Source organism: Bubalus bubalis, chromosome 3 (assembly GCF_019923935.1).
Source record: "Bubalus bubalis isolate 160015118507 breed Murrah chromosome 3, NDDB_SH_1, whole genome shotgun sequence".
NCBI classification, from domain to species: Eukaryota; Metazoa; Chordata; class Mammalia; order Artiodactyla; family Bovidae; genus Bubalus; species Bubalus bubalis.
In genome coordinates, this window is record NC_059159.1 from 163,073,628 (window position 1) to 163,095,450 (window position 21,823).

A 21,823-nucleotide genomic window follows, 5' to 3' on the forward strand; every position below is an offset into this window, starting at 1 on the left:
TTTCTCTGTGGAAATAATAATGCTCAATACAGAAAGTCAACAATATAAAAAGGTAGATTTTTAAAAGTCAACACATTTCATTTCTCAAAGACAAGTAGTTATAACTGATTGTTTGATGCACTATCTTTTAGTCTTTTTTCTGTAGGCATAGCTTTTGTGTCACATTTTAAACATGATTTTTTTTTAGAAATTTCACTAAATATGATTTTTCTCTTAGACACAATCCAAATTAAGAATCCTGATTGTTGAAAATATTACAACTTTTAAAAATGTAAATGCACTTTTAAATATAGGCATTTGGGGCACAGTGTAACAATCAACTTGCCAAAGTTTGTTTCATTGCTCTAACTTAAGTACCTATGTTCTCCCAGCCTCTGTTCTTGTCTTTTCTGGGACATAGAACTAGAACCAATATAATTCCATTTCAGTTGGAATCAGCTACAGTTATTTTGGTCTGGATTTGGTTCAAACAAAATGTGTTCCAACTTCGTGGTTGAACTAGACATTTTAAATCCTTTTCTTGTTAAGGTTTTAAAACTAAACTATCCATGGCCATTAAATGACAGTCAAATTTGGGTTTTGTTTATCTCTAAAAACACTGCTCCTTAAAAATGTACGTATTTAAATCACTAGTGCTACTAAATTGCCACTGAAAAAAATCAGAGGCCCTGAACTTGGTAGAATTGGTGTTCAAAGAGACAGGAGAGCCCTTTAGACAAGCAACCAAAACAATGTAAACTGCCAAAAGTAAGATCAGCGGGCAGGGTTTTTACTAAACTTCTATGCTGCTATGCTACATGGAAGAAATTTATACTTTTACCATATCTAAAGAATGTTGAAAGTGAAAAAAAAGTGTTAGTCACTCAGTTGTGTCCAACTCTTTGTGACTCCATTGACTGTAGCCAGCCAGGCTCCTCTGTCCCTGGAATTCTCAAGGCAAGAATACTGGAGTGGGTTGCCATGCCCTTCTCCAGGGGGTCTTCCCCACTCAGGGATTGAACCCGGGTCTCATGTCTCCTGCGTTGGCAGGCGGGTTCTTTACCACTAGCGCCACCTGGGAAGCCTATATAACCTTAGGATTACACATTCTAATGCTACTCCTTTAAAATCATCAACCAGACTTGGACAGACTAAGTTTAAATAGGCTAAAGTACAACACAGCAAATCTTCTATCTACTAGTTATACCCAATTACAGGAGTTCTGTTAACTCTTCAGAATATTTGATTCTTTCACTTTTCTTTGGCTTCATTTTCCATGTCATTGATTATAAAATCCTTCGTTGTAAGGTTCCAAAAACAATTTGGATAAATGCAGAATAACACAAAATGCTTAAACTGACCAATTGATGTAGTTCATCATATCTTAACAGTACATTAATGGTAAGATGCAGCATTATTTTACATACAACTAAGAAAAAAACACCAATTAATTGTAAGATGCCATTGACTGTGAGATCCATTTCCATTTCAGAAATGTTGAAATGTATTCAAATGTTTCTTTTTAAGTCAGACTTGATTAACTAAAATAGTGACATTTTAAAATTTTCACTTGTAGTGTTATTTCCATGCTAGTACACTATCGGGCTATAACTTTATCAACCAGTAACTCTCAACAATGAAGTCTGGTTTCTAAGCCTTGTTCTTTCTTACTGACTTTACCCAGGTAAAACAAGGATACAGCAAATCCAGGATTGGTTCTCAACATAGACATTAATTCAAACTCTTTTCTAAAGGTGTGTGTACACTCAGTCGCTAAGTCGTATACAAGTCTTCTCTGTCCCATGGATTGTAGCCTGCCAAAATCCTCTGTCCATGAGGTTTTCCAGGTAAGAATACTGGAGTAGGTTGCCATTTCCTTCTCCAGGGGATCTTTCTGACACAGGGTAACCCCTGTGTTATGCATGCAGGTGGATTCTTTATAACTGAGCCACCTGGGAAGCCCCTTTCTGATTGTAGTTTATCATTTAATTGTAGATTGAGGTAGTTCATTCGATCAATATCAACTATATAAATAACAATGATAAACAACTTCTTTCCAAAATTGAATTCTATTCTGAAATCTCTCTAGGGAGTCACGGATTATGTAAAAAGAAATCATTTGAAATAATAAACACTGTCTAAACATAAAACAATGAAGAAACTATATAAACTCATCTAGGCTAAAGAAACAAACAGAAACGTTTAGTACTAGATTAAAACATCTCCTGGACTGATTTAAAATTAAGATAAACACTAGGTTACCTTACTATCCAAAATGCCACATCTTTCCATTTTAGAGTGCTATCCTCCTGGGTAACTTAAAATCTTCTAGTAGCTAGCAGAATTTAAAAAACAACAGCAAAGACAGTGAAACAATTTTAATAAATTAACTCAATGTATCAAAAATATTCTTAGAATTTGTAGTCAATATAAAAGTAATGATATCAAGTGTATCACTTCATATCAGGTGTATGACTTACATTCGTAACACAACTCTCTCAGTTCCTACTATCCACATTTCAAGCGCGCAATAGCCCCCTATGGCTATCATATTGGGCAGGAGTCTTAGAGGACTTCAGAATCAGCTAATCCTTAAACATCCTGAGTTTGAGAATTTCTTGTATGTTACATGCTGCTTCTAAGGTGCTTAAGAGATCTGTGAAACAGATTTCACTCTCGGTACTTTGTGATCCAAGGCTCGATAGCCTCGAAAGTAGCAAGGGAGAAAGGCAACGGGACACACCCGGACGCCCAGGAACATGCCTTGGAAGATGTGGGCCGCTCCGGGCAATGCCCGGCGCAGAGACTGCGGACGCAGCTTTGTAAGTTGCCCTGGTAGGCAACTCGGGGCTGCCTGGAACCGCGGGTCTTTTCCTATGACGCCCTGGCACACCAGAGCCGGACAAAGGGAAAGTGTCCTCCGAGCTGGACACAGGATCGCGCTCCGCCGACAGAGGCGGGCCCAGGGGTGCAGAGCTGGCTGCCCGGGTCGCATTCGCCGGTCACCGAGAGGTGGGCGGCGGCCGGAGCCTCGAGAGGAACACCCAGATTAACCCTCCCAGGGGCGCGCTCACGACAGTGACGCCACCAGCGCGAGGGCGGCAGGGTGGGCGGAGAGGAGCGGCGCGCACCGCCCCTCGGAGGGCGGGACCGCGGTTTCGGAGGGCCGGGGCGGGGCGGGGTGCGCCGGGGAGTCGGGGCGCCAGGCGGTGGTTTCGATTAGTGCGCGGAGCTGCGGCGGCAGAGCAGGGCGCGGAGCTGCGCTGCCCGGAGCCCGGCGCCGAGGCTGCGGGAAGGCGGCGGGGCGGCGACGGAGGCGGCGGCGCAGGCGCGCGGGGTCCAGCAGGCGGCCGCGAGGGGGTGGAGAGGCGAGCGGGAGCGCGGGGCCACGGCCGACCTGACCACTGAGTCCGGCCACTGCAGCGCCTACATCCGCGAGCGCGCCCGGGCCAGCGCGCGAGGGAGCGCGCGCGGGCGGGGGCGCGCAGGCCCTGCCCGCCCCTTCCGCCCCCACCCCCTCCGCCCCTTCCTCTCCCCACCTTTCTCTCCTCTTCTGCGCCCCCGCGCCGGGCGCCCACCCAGTCCTCCTCCTGCGGGAGCGCTGTCCGCTGCGGCGGCCGGAGCGGGCCGGGCCGGGGGATGGCGCTGCTGGACCTGGCCCTGGAGGGAATGGCCGTCTTCGGGTTCGTCCTCTTCTTGGTGCTGTGGCTGATGCATTTCATGGCCATCATCTACACGTGAGTGAGGGGCAGCTGGAGGAGCCCGTGGAGGGGTCCAGGCCTCGGGGACAGGCGAGGGTAGGAGGAATTTCGCTTTGGAGGAGATTGGGCTTGGATAGGGGTGGAGACAGCCAATTTTCAGACTCTTCCTCCCAGTCTCTGTAGCCTTGGCTCAGCTGGGCCGGGGGGCTCATTGGAAGAGAGAAGTCACCGGTGAGGGGGTGGCTGGGCGGCAGGCGACTTCACAGCCAGGGGAAAGAGACTGTACTCTTTTTATGTGTAGGGCGGAAGGTTGCTTGCTTGGTTTGATGTGCTAATGTGCTATGGATTCGTGTGGTTTTTCATCTGGGCCAAGATGTATGGTGTATTGTGGGTTTTTTTCCCCTCTCTCGACCTGGGCCACATTTCTATTATGATGATCGTTTCCACTCTTCTGGGAGCTGCACGCTGCCACCTGGAGACCTCCCTGTGGATTTTCTTCTTCCTGGATGAGCTTTCTGCCCTTAGATAGATGTGAAGCACCTGTCCATCTTGAAAAACGTCCACCAAACCTCTGAACTGGTGTTGTAACCTTAAGTCATGTCAGCTTGTACATTTCAGTGTGGCTCCCCCCCCCCCCCAATTCCTTATATTTTGTCTTGTTTAGATTGGGTCCCCCGCCCCCAGGCACATACCTTTTCATAGATACCATTCACTGAAGACACAGTAGTAAGCACGACGGAATTCCTGTCCTCATAGAGCTTACATTCCAGAAGGGAGAGACATAATTAAAATCCGAATAAGGTTATTTCAGATAGTGATAAAGACTATGAAATAAAATAAAATCGGGTAATGGGATGAGTATGACATAGGGTGTGTAGCTACTTTTGATATTTCAATTGTTTGAATGTCTTTAAAATGGAAAAAGTCTTTGTAAGGAAATGAAAGAATTGACACAGCCCATTACTCTTGGATTCACTAGACTTTTAGCTGGAAGGAAAAAAAAAAAAAAAGATTGTGCATAGTGATCTTTACCACCATTTAGAATAGAGTATATGTTGGTAGAGAGGGGAGGACTTTAAGAAATTAATTGCTTACAGTTTTTCTTTCCCTTTTCACTGCAAAAAAAGTGTACTTCTTCCTTTTAGAAATGCTGCATTTTATTAGTGTAGTGTGGCATTTCCTGGTAGTGGAGAAAGATGCTACTGATACATTGTAAAGGCATGCTGGTATTTCTTTGAAGATGAATGAAAAATGCTTCTTGGAGACTGTTGATTTTAGGTTTTGGAGTTTGTGAGCTGTAGGCAGTGAACATTCTAGACTTCATTTTAAATATATGAGTTCTTAAAAAGCAGTTTTGTTACTTTATCTGATCATAGAAATAAAACAGGCTTACTGTATAGAGAATTAGACTACAGAGAAGAAAGAACAAAGTTAAACAGAGACACCAAAACTCCATTGCCTGTCAACCTTTTGTACTATCCTTCCAGTTATATTTCTGTAGGGGGAGGGAAAGGAAGAGAGGGAGGTCCGGAAGGAACGAGGAAGGGACCACACCATGGTTGTTCTGTAACCAGCTTTAAAATTCATCTATTTAATAAATACTTTCTAGGAAGCTCTTTTGTACAAGGCACTGTTCTAGGTGCTGGAAATAAGATTGAAGAACAATATATCCAAGGCCCCTGCTCTCATGGAGCTTCCATGTAAAATGTCATGAGTAATTTTTTCGTCAGTAAATGTATGATCTCTCCATCGCTTTTAATAGATGCATGACATTTTTATTTATGAGGCACTAATCTGTGTTCATTACTATTATTGGTCGGCATTTAGGCTATTTTCAGTTTGTCACGATTACAAAGAACACTGTGATGAATGGCTACCATCTTTAAGAGATGATCAGCAACCCACTCCAGTGTTCTTGCCTGGAGAATCCCAGGGACGGGGGAGCCTGGTGGGCTGCCATCTATGGGGTTGCACAGAGTCGGACACGACTGAGGCGACTTAGCTGCAGCCACAGCAGCTCCTTAGTTTACATTTTGAAAGAGGAATTATTGGACCAGAAGGGGTGCACATTTTAAACTTGGATACATATTACCCTATAGAAATGTTGTATCTATTCATAGTGCTGGTAACATTGTATGATGGTCACCATTTCCCCTTACTAAGTATTAGGGTTTTTACTGTTCTTTGATTTTTGTCTTCATTCCTTTAATTACTGGTTTCATCAAATGTTTTTCATCTATTTAATGCCAGTTACAGCTAGTTGTAAATTTCATATTAATAAATCTTTTGCTTGTGCAATCTATTGCTGTGCTAATCTTTTTCATAGGAAGATTGTTCTGTGATATGCTACAGTTTTTGCCCAACTTGTTTTTTGTCTTTCAACTTTGTACATATATTTCACATGTAGAAAAGTGTGTGTGCCTGTGTGTTTTAGGTCGTCTTGTCTTGCCCTCCGCGCCCCCACCCCTGCCCCAACTGGTAAAATTTTTTATCTTTTCCATTTCCCCTAACTATTATATAATATCTCTTTTAGTATTTTGAGTTTTCTTTATTTTTTAACACTTTACCCCTTATAAAGTGTACCAGTATCCACTGTTTTAGTGAAGTATTATTACCTTAATTACAGTGTAACTTAGAGGCTGGCCCCTCCTTATTCTTTTGTAAATTTTTATGACTTTTTGTACATTTTTACTTGAACTTTAGAACCTTTTTCCCTCCAGACTCTAAGTAATCTTGTATTTAAATTGGAATTGTTAAATTCACAGCCCAATTTGAAGAAAGTTGCCTTCTTTCAACATAGGAGTATGATGGAACACCTTACCTCTGTGATGTGTGTGTGTATTTGTGCATGCTCAGTCCTGTCCGACTGTTTGTGACAGTTGTGGACCGTAGCCCACCAGGCTCCTCTGTCCATGGAATTTTCCAGATGAGAATACTGGAGTGGGTTGCCAGTTCCTACTCGAAGGGAACTTCCTGACCCAGGGATCGAACCCGTGTCTCTTGCGTCTCCTGCATTGACAGGCAGATTCTTTACCACTGCACTACCTAAAAGTCACACTTGGCACCCCACTCCAGTACTCTTGCCTGGAAAATCCCATGGATGGAGGAACCTGGTAGGCTGCAGTCCATGGGGTCGCGAAGAGTCGGACACAACTGCGCGACTTCACTTTCACTTTTCACTTTCATGCATCGGAGAAGGAAATGGCAACCCACTCCAGTGTTCTTGCCTGGAGAATCCCAGGGACGGGGGAGCCTGGTGGGCTGCCGTCTCTGGGGTCGCACAGAGTCGGACACGACTGATGTGACTTAGCAGCAGCAGCAGCAGCAAAGTAGCTTAATACTTCAAGTAACCATCTGAGAGTATTTATACTCTTAGACTGTGACAACTCCAGAATTATTTTAAGTTATTTTGTTTTTAATAATAGACTGAAAAAAAAATTTAAATACCTTTTTGTTTAAAACTCTTTCAGTTTTTGAGAATAGCACAAACTTTAATTATGATACAGTAGAGTCTTTGTATTTCTTTTTTAATGCTCCTCAAAGTTACCTTTTATATTGACAGTAGCAGGATCCAGAAAAGTCAAATGAAAATAGAACAAAGAAAATGCAATTAGTTTATAACAGATTGGTCGGAATCTTCAGAATATTTTTCTGAAATAGGTAAAAGAACATGAAGTAAATAATCAACAGCTTAATTCATGTATAAATAATATGCTGCCTTTTAAAAAATTAAGTTCCTTTCATCTCATCCCACCTTCAAAATTATTTACTGTTTGATTTGATTCCTTTCTTACTGAAGTGAAGATGCTTCCCAGTTTGAGTTGTTTTCAAGCAGAGCACTAAGGGTTTGTCCTCTCCTCTTTCTCCTGTATTTAGTAAATTTGCAGGTTTGATAATCTCAACATTTTGATATTCTTAACATTTTGACAAGCAAGGCTAAAGAATATTGGCAGTGATATTTTGGTTAAAATTTTATGCTAAGCACTTTATTGAAGAATATATTTCCTGAACATGTATCTGTATCCTCTCAAATCCTTTTTGAATATGGTAAAGTATAAATAAATTAAAATAGCCAGATTTAATCAATGCCCCTCCTAAAACCTTGTGCCTGAAACTGGTGGAAATAGAGCCTATTATCAAACCTTATATGATTCCGTATCTGGTTGTCAGATTAAGGAGCATAATCTGTGAGCTACTAATGTTTAAAAATATTTAAGTAATACAAACATTGCAGTGAAATTGCTAAAAAACAAAACAATAGAACATTAAAAAAAAAAAAAAAACCCATGGTTATTTTTTTACAATTAAATACAGTGTATAATGGTATCTAGTTAATTTGGATCCAATGTTCTATTGTATTGTAGCTTCTTAAAATGAGATTAAAAAGCTAAGTATTGGCCTGTATTTTTAAAATGGAGCGGAATATAATTAATACAGTGAACAATTGTTCAATGACATTTTTTGCTCTGATTTCATAAATATCTTATAAATTGTATAAGCTTACAGTTTTAAAAATTGAAGTGGTTTATAACTAGAGAACCATTATTTTCAATATTTTGAAATGTTCTCTGCTCACTGGTATCTTTACCTACTGCTTTGCTCCTTTCCAGAATTAATATTGACTTGACGGATGCCTCATCATTTCACAACATATTTTAGATGGCAGACATTTGTGGAATTTTGCCTAAAATGTCTCTGCACGCACTCCCACTCCCCCCGTCCACCCCCACAACACACACATAACTTGTGGGATCTTAGTTTCCTGCCTAGGGATTGAACCCCAGGCCCATGACAGTAAAGGCGCTGGACCACCAGGGAATTCCCCTTATAAGGTTAAAGAAAACATTTAGATTAGAGCATCTGAAATTCAAGAATTCAAAATTCTTATTTTGAAGATTGTTTCCTTTAAAAAAAAAAAAAGAAACTAATGATTATATCCTCTGTAGGCATAGTTAGTTAAGTGATTTTTTATGGAATTTTTTCTCTTTTGTTGAGAGCTCATGTGGTTTGATAGCTGGAGGACAGTGGCTAATTCATACAAAAGTCTGGAACCAATGTTTTTTCTTCCCTCTTTAGCTATTAGGAACCATTCTGCTAGATAAGAGTTTCTAAGCAAGATACCTTGCTTTTTTCTCCTCTCATCTCCCCATCCTTCTTGCTCCTTGGACTTAATCATTTTTTCCCCTTAATGTGTGGTACCCTAATGTTTAGTTTAATTGACTGGAGGTGCCATGGTACAGTGGCAATACTTCTTGTATCCATCCAATATTAACTGCCCTCTACTAAACGTTCTTTTCTTGAAGATTTTTTTTTTCTCAAGTTAATTCTGCCTTTCCTAATTTTTCTAGTATAACAACTTTTAAACCTGCTGCACAGTTTTTGAGTAGAGTTTAAGTACTCACTGTATCAGGATAACTGTGCTAAACTGCCTGTCAGAAAGTAATTATGTTTTTAATGTAAATTTTAGCATTTCAGATATTATTGTTAGATAATATGATTTTTTTTTTTTTTAATTTGGACTTAAATATATGGTGTTCTGAGCCTTAGTAGAGTGTAAATCGAGAGGAGCCTATTTTCTGGGTTTAGTCCTGACGATGCAGTTGGACTTTGAACAGATTTTGCTCAGTCAGGGCCATTGTTGCCCAAACCACTTTTGGGTGCATGAATCAGGTAGTTCAGCCCCTTGAACCTGAGCCTTGGGGAGATATGGAATTGGATGATTTTGTGATAGCTTTAAAAAGCAAAATGGACATTAAAAAAAAAGCAAAATGGAAATTTACTATTTAGTGGCGGTTCTCTTAATTCATCATTCCTCCCTTTTCCTACCTACATCATTAGTTCAGTATATATTATCTCTACCCTAGATTATTGAACTATCTGTACTTGCTGGTATTTTTACCTAATGCTCTGCTGTTTATCGGAGAAGGCAATGGCACCCCACTCCAGTACTCTTGCCTGGAAAACCCCATGGACGGAGGAGCCTGGTAGGCTGCAGTCCATGGGGTCGCGAAGAGTCGGACACGACTGAGCGACTTCCCTTTAACTTTTCACTTTCACGCATTGGAGAAAGAAATGGCAACCCACTCCAGTGTTCTTGCCTGGAGAATCCCAGGGACGGGGGAGCCTGGTGGGCTGCTGTCTGTGGGGTCGCACAGAGTCGGACACGACCGAAGCAACTTAGCAGCAGCAGTAGCTGCTGCTCTTTATCTACTTTGTATTTCTTATTGTAGCCTAATCTTTCTGGAGCAGCAATCTTGGATCATGTGCTTAAAATCTTACCAAGGTTCCCCACTGCCTTAAGGTTAAAATTCAAACTCCTTAACAAGACGTAATTCTTGAGGAGGTGAGCCATCTCCTGTGCCTGTTTCTCCAGCCACATTGAATTACTGGCATTCATCTGAATGTGCAATGTAATTTTTTATAATTCTCTTTCTTTCCTTTTTTCTGTTTCTCTCCCTTCTTCCTTCCCTCCCTTCCTTTTTGTTTTACTAACTCCTCCTCGTTCAGCTTTAGCTCCTTACTGGGTTAGGCACCCCCTCTTATGTCCTTCCATAGTACCTTGAATTTACCCGTCTAAAAAACTGTGTGTTCTGTTGTCTCTTTCCCCACTTAAGATTATAAACTTTGGGGAGTGGGGAGGTGTCTTATTTACTATTGTATCTTCAGTGCTACTCAGCAGCTGATCATTGCATGTCAAATGAATAATCTTTGATTTTTTTTTCCCAGTAGTAATGGTGGGATTTTTGATCACTCATTAACTTAGTGTTATTTGGCCATTGTGATTTCAGGTAGATGGACAGAACTAGGGACGGATTCAGTGGCCATGGCTTTTCATGAAATGAGTTGGACCAAATGGAATCTTTGTCTCACTATTTCTGATTGTGGGTTAAAATAGAAACAGTGCCATATCAGTCACATGATCCTGATTTTGCTCAGTCGTATCCAACTCTTTGGGACCCCATGGACTGTAGCGCATCAGTCCCCTCTGTCCATGGGATTCCCCAAGCAAGAAGAACAGAGTGGGTTGCCATTCTCTTCTCCAGGAGATCCTCTCAACCCAGGGATCAAACCCAGGTCTCTTGCATTACAGGCTGATTCTTTACCATCTGAGTCACCAGGGAAGCCCAATCACATGTTCACCTACAAATTACTTGTTAGATCTGAATATCCCCCCAGGGTTTTCCAAAGGGAATACCTGTCATGCCTTCAATAATCTGTACACTTGGATCTACCCTTCGGGAAATGCAAAGCTACTTGTTTCTGTTAGCAAAATACGTTACTGGGTTAGTGGGTTGTTTTGGGCGGGAGGGAGAGGGAACAAAATTAACAAAGGTCTCCTCGTTTTTTCCGGTGAGGGAATCTTTTGTGTTCTGTAGTGTACAAGTCTGTTGTCCAATGGAAATAGTTTGTGTTTTCCTATAAAGGTAACTCACTGATGGGTTGTTCTGTGTTCTCTGGGGGATCTTCTGTCTGCAGAATTAATGTTGCACCAGAAGGTGTGTTTTGTGATGTGGTGTGCTTTGCTAATGAAGCCCATTTTGCTGCAGTACCATTTTTGAAGATAAATGCTATATGGAGGTAACATTAATCATGACACTTACTGATCATAGACATGGTAACAACCTTCTAGAGCACATTCATAGCTAAAAACAGCAACAAAAGAAGCCTTTTATCATTTGGAATTGCTGGGATGGACTATATGAAGTATGGGATCTGCTGATCAAGCAATCAACTTAATTTTACATGAAATATTAACAAGCTTGATGGCATGGAGCAAAGGAGAAAATTCTCAGTGTCAGATAAATCGCTTCAACTGATTTGCACAGCAGAGCTATAAAAACAGCACAGTCTGGGGCTGTTAAGCAAGGTGAACTTTGCCCTCAAGGAATCTGTCTCCCCCCTTAGAAGCTTTGAGGGAAATTCTTGTGCCTCACTTCTGGTGTAGCGCTGTCTTAAGGTTGCTGCACAGGAGACGCAGGTTCTGTCCCTGGGTGGAGAAGATCCCCTGGAGGAGGAAATGGCAACCCACTCCAGTATTCTTGCCTGGGAAATCCATAGGAAGCAGCAGCCAGAGGCTGATAATAGGGGATGAGCACAGCCCACCCTCTCTCCCAGAAGTCTCCCTTCATTCCAGGCCCCTCTCCTGCTCAAAACTCAATTTGAATACAAAACCATAAAATAAATTATTTTTAAATGATACCAACCATTAAACAAACTGTTGAGGAGGGGCCGAAAGGGGACTAAAAGATTCAAAGGATAAAACAGTAAGCTAAAATGATGGAAAGGACAGTAACAATTTTAGAGACTGAGATGTTAGGGAATGAAAATCAGCAAAGAAAAGCACGGCTATCCCATCAGTTCACAAGTCTTGTTGCAGAGAGGTGATTAAGATTCATCAAGCCAAACCATCCATAAAGTCCAGAAGAATGTTCCCGAATACTCCTTACAATCCGTTGGAGTTCTTTGAAGTGTTCTCTGCAGAGATGTCCTTTTAGCTCACAAGAGAAAGCAAGACCCTGCGGGCCTCTCTCTGCCTGTGATTCATCTCCCCTGACCTTTTAGACTGAAGTAACTGGTACTCTGAGAGGCACCCCAGATGGTATCTGCCCTTCTGTTCCTTGGCCTTGCAGCTGCTGCCCTGCAGCAGCTTGCTGTGAGTACCCCACTCCCTGACCTTGACAGTGACAGGCCTTAATTACATGAATTCAATTTTTTTTTTCTTTTTGACGGAGGAGTGACTCCAGCTCTCAATTTAAAATGTCACTTAGAAATAATGCCTTGGGAAAATGACACATATTGAAAATTTACCATACTTTCCTGTCTTCCCCAGTGGCTCCCTTAGTTTCAAGATTATTTTGTTCTTCAAAAACGAAGCCATTCAAACCATTGACTAGCATATACATGGTCTATCCCTTTCTCTTTCTTAATGTGTTCCTGAAAATGTAATAAAATCAGATCTCTAACAATTAAATGGACAGGTGTTAGGAGGGGAGTTAGGAGGGGTGTTAGGAGAGAGTTTCTCTTGAAACTCGCTCTGTTTCAAGATAACTTAAGACTAGTATTAAAATCCCAGACTCTGGATCTGGTGCCTAGGATCTGCTGACACTGATGAGAACTTTCCAGGTATTAGAAGCTGTGGGGAGGGGCGTTTTCTCCCCAGGAGGAAGGCTGCATTGTCGTCTTTGTTTTGGGGACTGTGTTAGGTGTAGTGATTGAATGGCCAGCCAAACAGAATAGACTCCTTTGGAATGCCTCAAAATATCTCCATGATAGAAGGCGGTATTGATTGGATTATATCGGAGAAGGCAATGGCACCCCCACTCCAGTACTCTTGCCTGGAAAATCCCATGGACGGAGGAGCCTGGTGGGCTGCAGTCCATGGGGTCGCTAGAGTCAGACACGACTGAGCGACTTCACTTTCACTTTTCACTTTCATGCATTGGAGAAGGAAATGGCAACCCACTCCAGTGTTCTTGCCTGGAGAATCCCAGGGACGGGGGAGCCTGGTGGGCTGCCGTCTATGGGGTCGCACCGAGTCGGACACGACTGACGCGACGCAGCAGCAGCAGCAGCAGGCACTTTGTGCCTTGTACCTGCTGCACTGTGGAAAAATTATCATGCCTCTGCCTCTCAGTTCTGAGGGTGGCAGTCTCTTCATCCAGCAGAGCCAAGGGAAGGGGGATTCTTGTGACTGTAGAATCCAAATTCTGAGCCAGGCTCTGAGCGTGGAGAAATTTCAAGAAGCCAGCACCTCTGCCCAGCTGGGAACCCTTTTAATAGTCTTAAAGGGGAGCTCAGCTAAGAAAACAGTAACAGGTCATTTTTAGGCAATAATAATTTGTGTCACGTAAAGTCTCTCAATCTCACACTTGCATTGTTTCTACACTTTTGGATTATACCCATAGAACTTTAAATTCGTTCCTAAATTTTGAGTGTAATTTTAACCTTGAATATAACTTTAACTTAAATATGGTATATATTAATACTTTGCACTAAATGTTTTATCCCATGTTTTGATTTATTCTGTTTTAACCATGATTTGAGACTTTTAATGATTCCCTTTCCCCCTTTTAGTGATTCCCTGGTGGCTCAGATGGTAAAGCGTCTGCCTGCAGTGTGGGAGACCCAGGTTCGATCCCTGGGTTGGGAAGATCCCCTGGAGAAGGAAATGGCAACCCACTCCAGTACTCTTGCTTGGAAAATTCCATGGACTGAGGAGCCTGGTAGGCTACAGTCCATGAGGTCGCAAAGAGTCAGACACGACTGAGCAACTTTACTTTCCCCCTTTAGTCTTTTTTTTTTTTTTTTTTTTTTTGCATTTAAAAAAATATTTTTACACTTTAAAAAAAATCATTAATTTATTTTTAGCTGTGCCAGGTCTTCATTCCTACACAGGGTTTTCTCTAGTTGTCACGAGTCAGGGCTGCCCTCCAGTTGCGGTGTCTGGGCTTCTTGTGGTGGTGGTCTCTCTTGTTGCAGAGCATGGGCTCTAGAGTGCTCGGGCTTCAGGAGTTGTGGCTCCTGGACTCAGTAGTTGCGGCTTCCAGGCTCTAGAGCATAGGCTCAATAGTTGTGGTGCATGCATGGACTTAGTTGCTCTGTAGCATATGGGATCTTCCCAGATCAGGGATCAAACCCATGTCTCCTACATTGGCAGGTGGATTTTTTACCACTGAGGTGCCAGGGAAGCCCCCGCCCCCTACCTTTTAATTTTCCTTAGTACATAAGAGTTGACTTTATCTTTAAAAAGAAAAATCAACATAATGGATTATTCCTTAAACATATATGAAATAACTTTTAAGTATATGAATTTCCAGTCCTTCCTTTTTGGTTATATACATTGCATCAGTGTTTGATCTCTCAAAATCTCTAATCAGAACTATGAAATTTCAGAGGAGTTACATTTAGTGGAAAAATGTTCTTTTTGAAAAATTGCTAGTAATAGCTATCACTCAATGTTTACTTTGTGGCTTAATCTCATCTATTTCTCACAACTGCTTTATGAAATAAGTGAGTACTCTTATCCACACTTTAAAAAACAAGAGCAACTTGAGATAAAGAAATGCCTTGCCCAGGGATACACAGTTAGTTAGCTGTGAAGCTGGTACAGAAATCTAGACAGCCTCCCTCCAGCCACGGCTCTTAAACTTCACTGTGACCTGCCTAGTGGACTCAGTGGCAAAGAATCTGCCTGCCAATGCAGGAGATGCGGGTTTGATCTGTGGGTCAGGGGAAGATCCCCTGGAGAAGGGAATGGCCACCACTCCAGTATTCTTGCCTGGAAAATTCCATGGAGGGAGGAGCCTAGTGGGCTACAGTCCACAGGGTCGCAAAGAGTCAGACAGGATTAAGTACACATGCGCTCACTACTTAAACCAATATGCTGTATATACTGCGGGTGGTAACCTAAAAAGTAACCCTGGAAGTAATCCATTGGGATAGAATGTCTGTATGGAAATTTCTCCAGTTGCTCTGAATCTTAAGTTTTTGATAACTAGCAACATTTAGATCACTATGGAGACAGCCCCATTCTTTCTCTCTTTTCCAACCCTTCCCCAACTTGTACGGCTCCTTGGAGCCTTCTTGTTTTTCATCTGTCCTGTAATAGCTGATCTTTCTGAGTTTCCATCTCTGCCATCTTCTGTTCTTACAGTAATCAGACTTCCTAGGCCCATGGGTCTCAACTTTGTACATTGGAGTCACTGGGGAAGATTTAAAAAAACAAAAAACACATACTGCTGCCTGGGCCTCAGCTCAAGCTTACATATATACACACACACACCCCCAGGTGATTTTCTTCTACAGTCAAGGCTGAGAACAGTTGCCCTAGGCTGTTCACCCTTGTGCTACTTGGCTTCACTGAATTCTCCACTACAGTTCACTTCCTCATCTTGCCCTTGCCTTCCCTTGGATCAGTCTGCCCAGTTATCCTGAATCTATCTCAATTTATAGCTTCTCCATTTTCAGAATCCTGAAAAGGGATATAATCATGCAGTCAAATGGACTGAACTACTACATATTCATGGGCTCAGATCTCACCCCGGAGCTGGTGCTGGCATCTGACAATACTTTGCTTCCATTTTTAGCTCTGACACCCGTGACTGGCAGCACCTCTTCTAAATCTTCATCATCTTACCCCTCATCCTTACTACATCACCTTGACTCCTGCTTCACACTGTGGATCTTCTCAGGCCATTCCTTAGCTTTTATTTCCTCTCTGTTTACCTTTTGACTAGCTCTTTCCGCTAACCGTTTATACTCAAGTTTTAAAAATTAAAAATAAGTAAAAATTAAACTGAAAAACTCTCCTCCACCTGGTTACTAACTTTGGCCTTTTTTCACTGTCAGATTTCAGGAGAAACTAGTGTTTATTCACTGTTATCACCACTCACCTCTCATTCATTTGCTTCTCAGCCATTTTTATTGATCTGCCCCTTGCCCAGAGGACTCTGAGGTCACCAGTGTTCACACATTCTAGTGACATTTCAGTTCTTACCTTGTCCTCTCGGCAGCGTTCAATGTTATTCTTTCTTGAACCCATTCAAAAAGAAAACAGCCTAGCCTAACAAACCCTTCTGTGGCTTCACTTTCTTCCTGGCTCTTTCCACTCTTGGTCTTCTTCATGCATTACCAGTTATGTAAATATTAATTATATTGATATGCAACCAACTGCTAATGGCATGCCCCACCTAGGAGAGCATACTAAACTGTGGATGGCTCGCATGTTTTTCTCTCTAGACTTTCTTCCAACTGTATTTAGCCAACCACTTTTCACTCTTCATTTATTTAACTTAAAAAAATGCATAGAATGTCAATTTGTCTATAACTGAGTCACTTTGCTATAAAGCAGAGATTGGTACAACACTGTAAATCAACTATACTTCAATTAAAACATAAAATTGAAAAATTTTGAGAACACACTATATATCATTGTTTTGTTGGACCCTGGAGACTTAACAGCCTACTATAGTGTCTTCAGGTGCCAGATTCAAAAGAGTGCATCCTACAGGACTCCATTTAGATAGATTTTGAAGCCAGCAAAATTAGTCTCTGGTACTTGAAGTCAGAATAGTGGTTACCTTGAGGAGAGGGTAGTTAGTAGAAGGGGACACGCACAGGTTTCTGGGGTTCTGGTAGGACTCTGTTTCTTGATCTGGCTACTGTTTCCATGGGTGTTTCACTTTGAGAAAATTCAGTGAGCTGTGTACTTTCATGTAACTTTATGTGTTATGTAGCAAAAAAAAAAGTACTCCCTGCCTCCCCTACAAAAGCATCAAGGTTGCAAGCCAAATGCATGAGGGGAAGGTAGAAATGGATTCCCAGGATGACAGCTGAAACTGAAAAAGGATCCCAGGATCCTGGAAGGAAGCAAATCACTTGACCAGGCTAAGGGTGGAAACCGCCACCCACAGGAAATCTTGTGCAGGGTATGGGGGCTGTAAGCTCACATTCATGCCATCTAGGTAACGCAGAAACCCTGACCTGAGATCCTTAAAAACTGCTTTGAAACCAGGAAACCTTGCAGGGCTCTGTCAAAGCCACTCGTGAAACTGGCCCCCTTGGGGGATTCCACCATTCAGGCCACTTTTGAGACTCCAGGTAAATGGGCTGTTGTTTGTAATTTGAAAAGCACAGATTGGCTTCCAACACACCGGCCATGGCCAAGGCCAAGGTACCCATCAGCATCATTTCTGTGAGTAGAAGAGGCGTCTGTATGTGGGCACCGCCCCCATTAAATCCCAGTTCCTTGACAGTATGGAGTGTGCCTTGGGCTTTCCTGGTGGATCAGAGGGTTAAGAATCTGCCTGCAGTGCAGGATACCTGGGTTTGATCCCTGGGTCAGGAAGATCCCCTGGAGAAGGGAATGGCTACCCACTCCAGTGTTCTTGCCTGGAGAACTCCATGGACAGAGGAGCCTGGTGGGCTACAGTCTATGGGGTCTCAAAGAGTCGGACACAACTCAGCGACTAACACTTCTTTTCTCATCATGTTATATCACCAGTGCATAGGATAATGCCTGGAGTCAAAAGAGATTATTCAGTAAGGGAATGCTTAGAAGTCACAGAGCACCACTGTGCGCACAGCAGAGCTATGTGATTGCATGTGTGTTGAATTACCTAAGTCAAAACAGTGCTCTCCAGAGTAGTAGTCTGGTATCCTAGCTGGCATACGGCAAGATGATCCCTTGGGGTGTAGAAAGAAAATTGTAAGGAGGGAAGAAGGGAGGGAGAGGGCTAGATACATACATAGATATTGGGAGGAGGCACAAATTAGAATTTTTTAAAGGCCCTGTAATATAGTTGGACTTATAATAATCTTAAGTAGATATTTCAGACATGGTACTTATCAGCAATTCACTTCACCATAAACCTAGAGAAAGCTTCATGGTGGTTTGGCAGGTCAGTCTATCTTTGATAAAATGCAGCATTCTTGATATGAAAGGATAGGAGGTATATCTATATTAGCATTATGTAAATATATTAGCATTAGTAAGATGTCTTAATGAAGACAAAGAGGAAAAAGGGAAAAATAGAGTCAACACTAGACTATTTAGCAGTTTAAATTATTGTTGTTTTTAATCTAAAGCCTCCCCAAATGCAGTGTTAGTGGGCTAGGTTTCTCTGTAATTTGCCATCACCTTATATGGAGGTTTTGTTAGTTTAATAGCACTTAATGATCATACTTTCCTGGTGGCTCAGACGGTTAAGTGTCTACCTATAATGCGGGAGACCCAGGTTCAATCCCTGGGTTGGGAAGATCCTCTGGAGAAGGAAATGGCAACCCACTCCAGTACTCTTGCCTGGAAAATCCCTTGGACCGAGGAGCATGGTGGGCTACAGTGCATGGGGTCGCAAAGAGTCAGCACGACTGAGCAACTTTACTTTTACTTTCAATGATCATACAGTAGAATTAATAGATAACAGCTACTGGGATTTTAGACTTCTTACTCTATCATCCATGTCTCAAACCCTTTCTTGATTTCAGTTTCTTGGCCTCTTATTCTCTCTATGCGGTAATCTGGATAATTTCAAATCTGATTCCAGTTCTCCAGTTTTTTTTTGAACTGTATATGTGCAACTTCTACATGACCTGTCTATTGAGTTTTTGGTGTCAGTGACCACCATTTTCATTTCTAGATGTTATGTGGTTCTTTTCATGTATTCATGGTCACATATGATGGTCTCTCATTCCATCTCTTGGGTTTTGTTCAAGCAACACCTGCAGTTTGTGTTCTGGGTTCTGGGTCCCAAGACCTGCATAGTTAGGTGTTTTTCAGAAAGACTTTTTGTTTTTATTCCATTTTATTTTGGACTGAATCCAATTTAGGCAGCATCCCCATCTTTCCTCTGTGGGCCAGGAGTTTTCTACTTTGCCTTTCAAAGATTCCATATTTCTACAAGATTCTTGGAACAGATTTCAGTCATTCCTGTTTCGGGCTTGTCGTCATCTCTAGGTAACTAGAGACCAGCAGGTGGTCCCGGTGTAAGTATTGTATCCAGCACTCATTTACTCAGAGGTTTCTCTTCATTTCTGACCTGAGACGTTTTCTTTTTTATCATAACAGGATATCTAAAAACATGCTTTTGCATGTGTGCTAAGTCATGCTAAGTTGCTTCAGCCGTGCCTGACTCTGCGACGCTATGGACCATACCTAGCCTGACATGGGGTTTTCCAGGCAAGAATACTGGAGTGGGTTGCCATGCCCTCCTCCAGGGGATCTTCCTGACCCAGGGATCTAACTGGCATCTCTTACATCTCCTGCATTGGCAGGGGGCTTCTTTACCACTAGCACCACCTGGGAAGCCCCTAAAACATGTTTTTAGGGTTCTTGTTTTAAGAAAGCGTAGAGAAAATTATAAATACTATATAAGAATTTCATCTGTGTATGTTTTGGCTTAGTATGTATTTTTGAAAAATCTCTGAAAAGATAAGAAACTAATAATGCTGTGGAGGTAGTGATGGGAGCAAGACTGATGGGGAACAGAGATGACAGGGAGACTTCTTTATATGAACGTCTTAATATTTTTAGTGATTTGAACCATGTGGATATATTACTGTTTCAACCAATTAAACATAAACTTTCCCCCCTGGCCATCTAGATATTCTCTACAGGGTGGGTTTCTCCAGACATCTAGTCTACTATTTTGTTAGCAACGGAATAGTGATCATATTTGTGGTTATATAAATTTTAGATCATCCAGCCCTCTGGCTGAACTCTATAGATCAATATTTGCCAAACTGGTCTGTGGCAAAGGATCAGTTCTTTTCAAGTTTTCCAATCTGTCATGGACTGACACTTTGGTAAACTACAGTAAAAATAAATGACTGATCATATGCTTGGATGGCATGGCAATGTCAAACTGCTAGAAAAGTTTCTAAATACTTTCTCTCCATTTCATCACCAGCCAGTATAAAGCAACTTGTGGACTGCTGCCACGCAGAGCATCACTGCTGTGGATGGTTCTCGTTACTTTCTGGCATTCGGCATTGTGGATCAGAAACCAAGACCACGCTGCTCTTTAAAATTTTTTGTGTTGCTTTATTTTTTTCCATTGTAGGTAGTAGCCTGCTTTTCTTTCCACAAAGATACATTATGGTCTTATCTGAAACGTGAGATATTTGCTGCAGCACATCTCTGCCTTAATTGGGGGAGTGAGCCTGTGACTAACTGCTATAGACTGTTGGTACTAGTGAACTTCCAGAAATCACCCATAGATGAATAGTATATTTCATCTAACCTAAGATGCATTGATATGGGCATCTTCTTGATCTTCCAGAAGGGATGGTTTCCATGCTGCTAAGTCTGGACTGCCATCTGGCTGCCAGCGATTGTAAGATGCCGTTGATTTCAGAGATGTTAAAATGTGGAAGAATGTGTCTTAACATACCCTGCAGATGGCCCTGTGATTGTTCCAGGGTCTAATTACTGTTGAGTGCTTGGAGACTTGCATAGGAGAAGGAGGGAAGACACCTTTGGTGACTTCCTTTAGAAACTTCAGCACTCTGCTGAAACACTCTTTATTGTGACACACACCTGACCTGAACTGGGACACAGTCTCTCTTCCCTAATTAGCAAAGCTTCCCTCTTAGGAGTGCTGTGCTGCGCCACCCTTTGGGCTGGAGCAGCTCTGAGAACCTTGGTCAGCTTATCTGGGAATCAGTGGCACTGGTTTATCTTTCAGTGTCTTAATAGACGTTTCCCTCATCATTGAGGTTTCCCCCCGCCTTACCTTCAGCTTCCCTCCATTCCATCACTGCCATTCTGAGCTTGTGAACACTGGGGGTTCTGCTAGGTATCCCATCTCCTTGTTTGCCATGGAGGCTGGCTTGGTAGTTCTTCCAATTAGTTGTTGTGTGGGCTGTTACAGAAATTTCTCAAATTTTTCTGGTTACACGTCCATATTTTTCTGGTGAAGATAGGGATTTTTCCTTCTGCTCTTTTTATAGTTCTTTGGCCACCTTGATGGTGATTTGGGAGGAAAGGCAGTTAATGTGTGGGCTAATAACACTGTCATTCATTCCTTCATCGAGTGTTTATTGAGTGCTTGCTCCAGGGCTGGCATAGTTCTGGCATCTGAGAATACGGCAAAAAGCAACAGTCTTAAGCTCTAGCCTTCATTGGGACATTCACTCTGCTTCCTTCAGGTTTTCCTCACTGGAACCTTACCTTGTTCTATTGATACTTTCTTTCATTTCCAGAGACCCCTTTAAAAAGCTGCCAATTGATTTTTTTTTTAATTTAGAATTCAGTAATTTATTGGTAGCTTGATGCATACTTTATATAGATTTGGCACTAAGATATTCTCTAGAAATGTATGTTAATATATGTGTCATTTGCTTTTTAGCCGATTACACCTCAACAAGAAGGCGACAGACAAACAGCCATATAGCAAGCTGCCCGGGGTGTCTCTTCTGAAACCGCTGAAAGGGGTAGATCCTAACCTCATCAACAACTTGGAAACATTCTTTGAATTGGATTATCCCAAGGTAAGTGCAGTGTTGTGCTCATAGGAATGGACTGAACCATACCTTTTTTTTTTTTAATGTATAGTAAACACAGAGGAATTTTGACATGGTATCAGGTGAAGTTATTAAAAATGTACAATGGTGTTGGCTTCATCAAATTTATGCTTTAGCAGTAT

At 42.0% G+C, this 21,823-nt stretch overlaps 1 protein-coding gene across 2 annotated transcripts in view; it reads left to right on the plus strand.

Moving 5' to 3' along the window:
* Positions 1-3,205: 3,205 nt before the first annotated feature.
* The window catches only part of UGCG (UDP-glucose ceramide glucosyltransferase), a 38,741-nt gene continuing 20,123 nt past the window's right edge, over positions 3,206-21,823 (plus strand). The window contains exons 1-2 of one of the 2 annotated variants that reach the window (XM_025282226.3): positions 3,206-3,716; positions 21,527-21,668. In XM_025282226.3, the coding sequence (XP_025138011.1) occupies positions 3,619-3,716; positions 21,527-21,668 (240 nt within the window). In that variant the 5' untranslated portion in view covers positions 3,206-3,618. The remainder of the gene's footprint in view (positions 3,717-21,526; positions 21,669-21,823) is intronic. The other variant, XM_006047020.4, reaches the window with a different exon arrangement.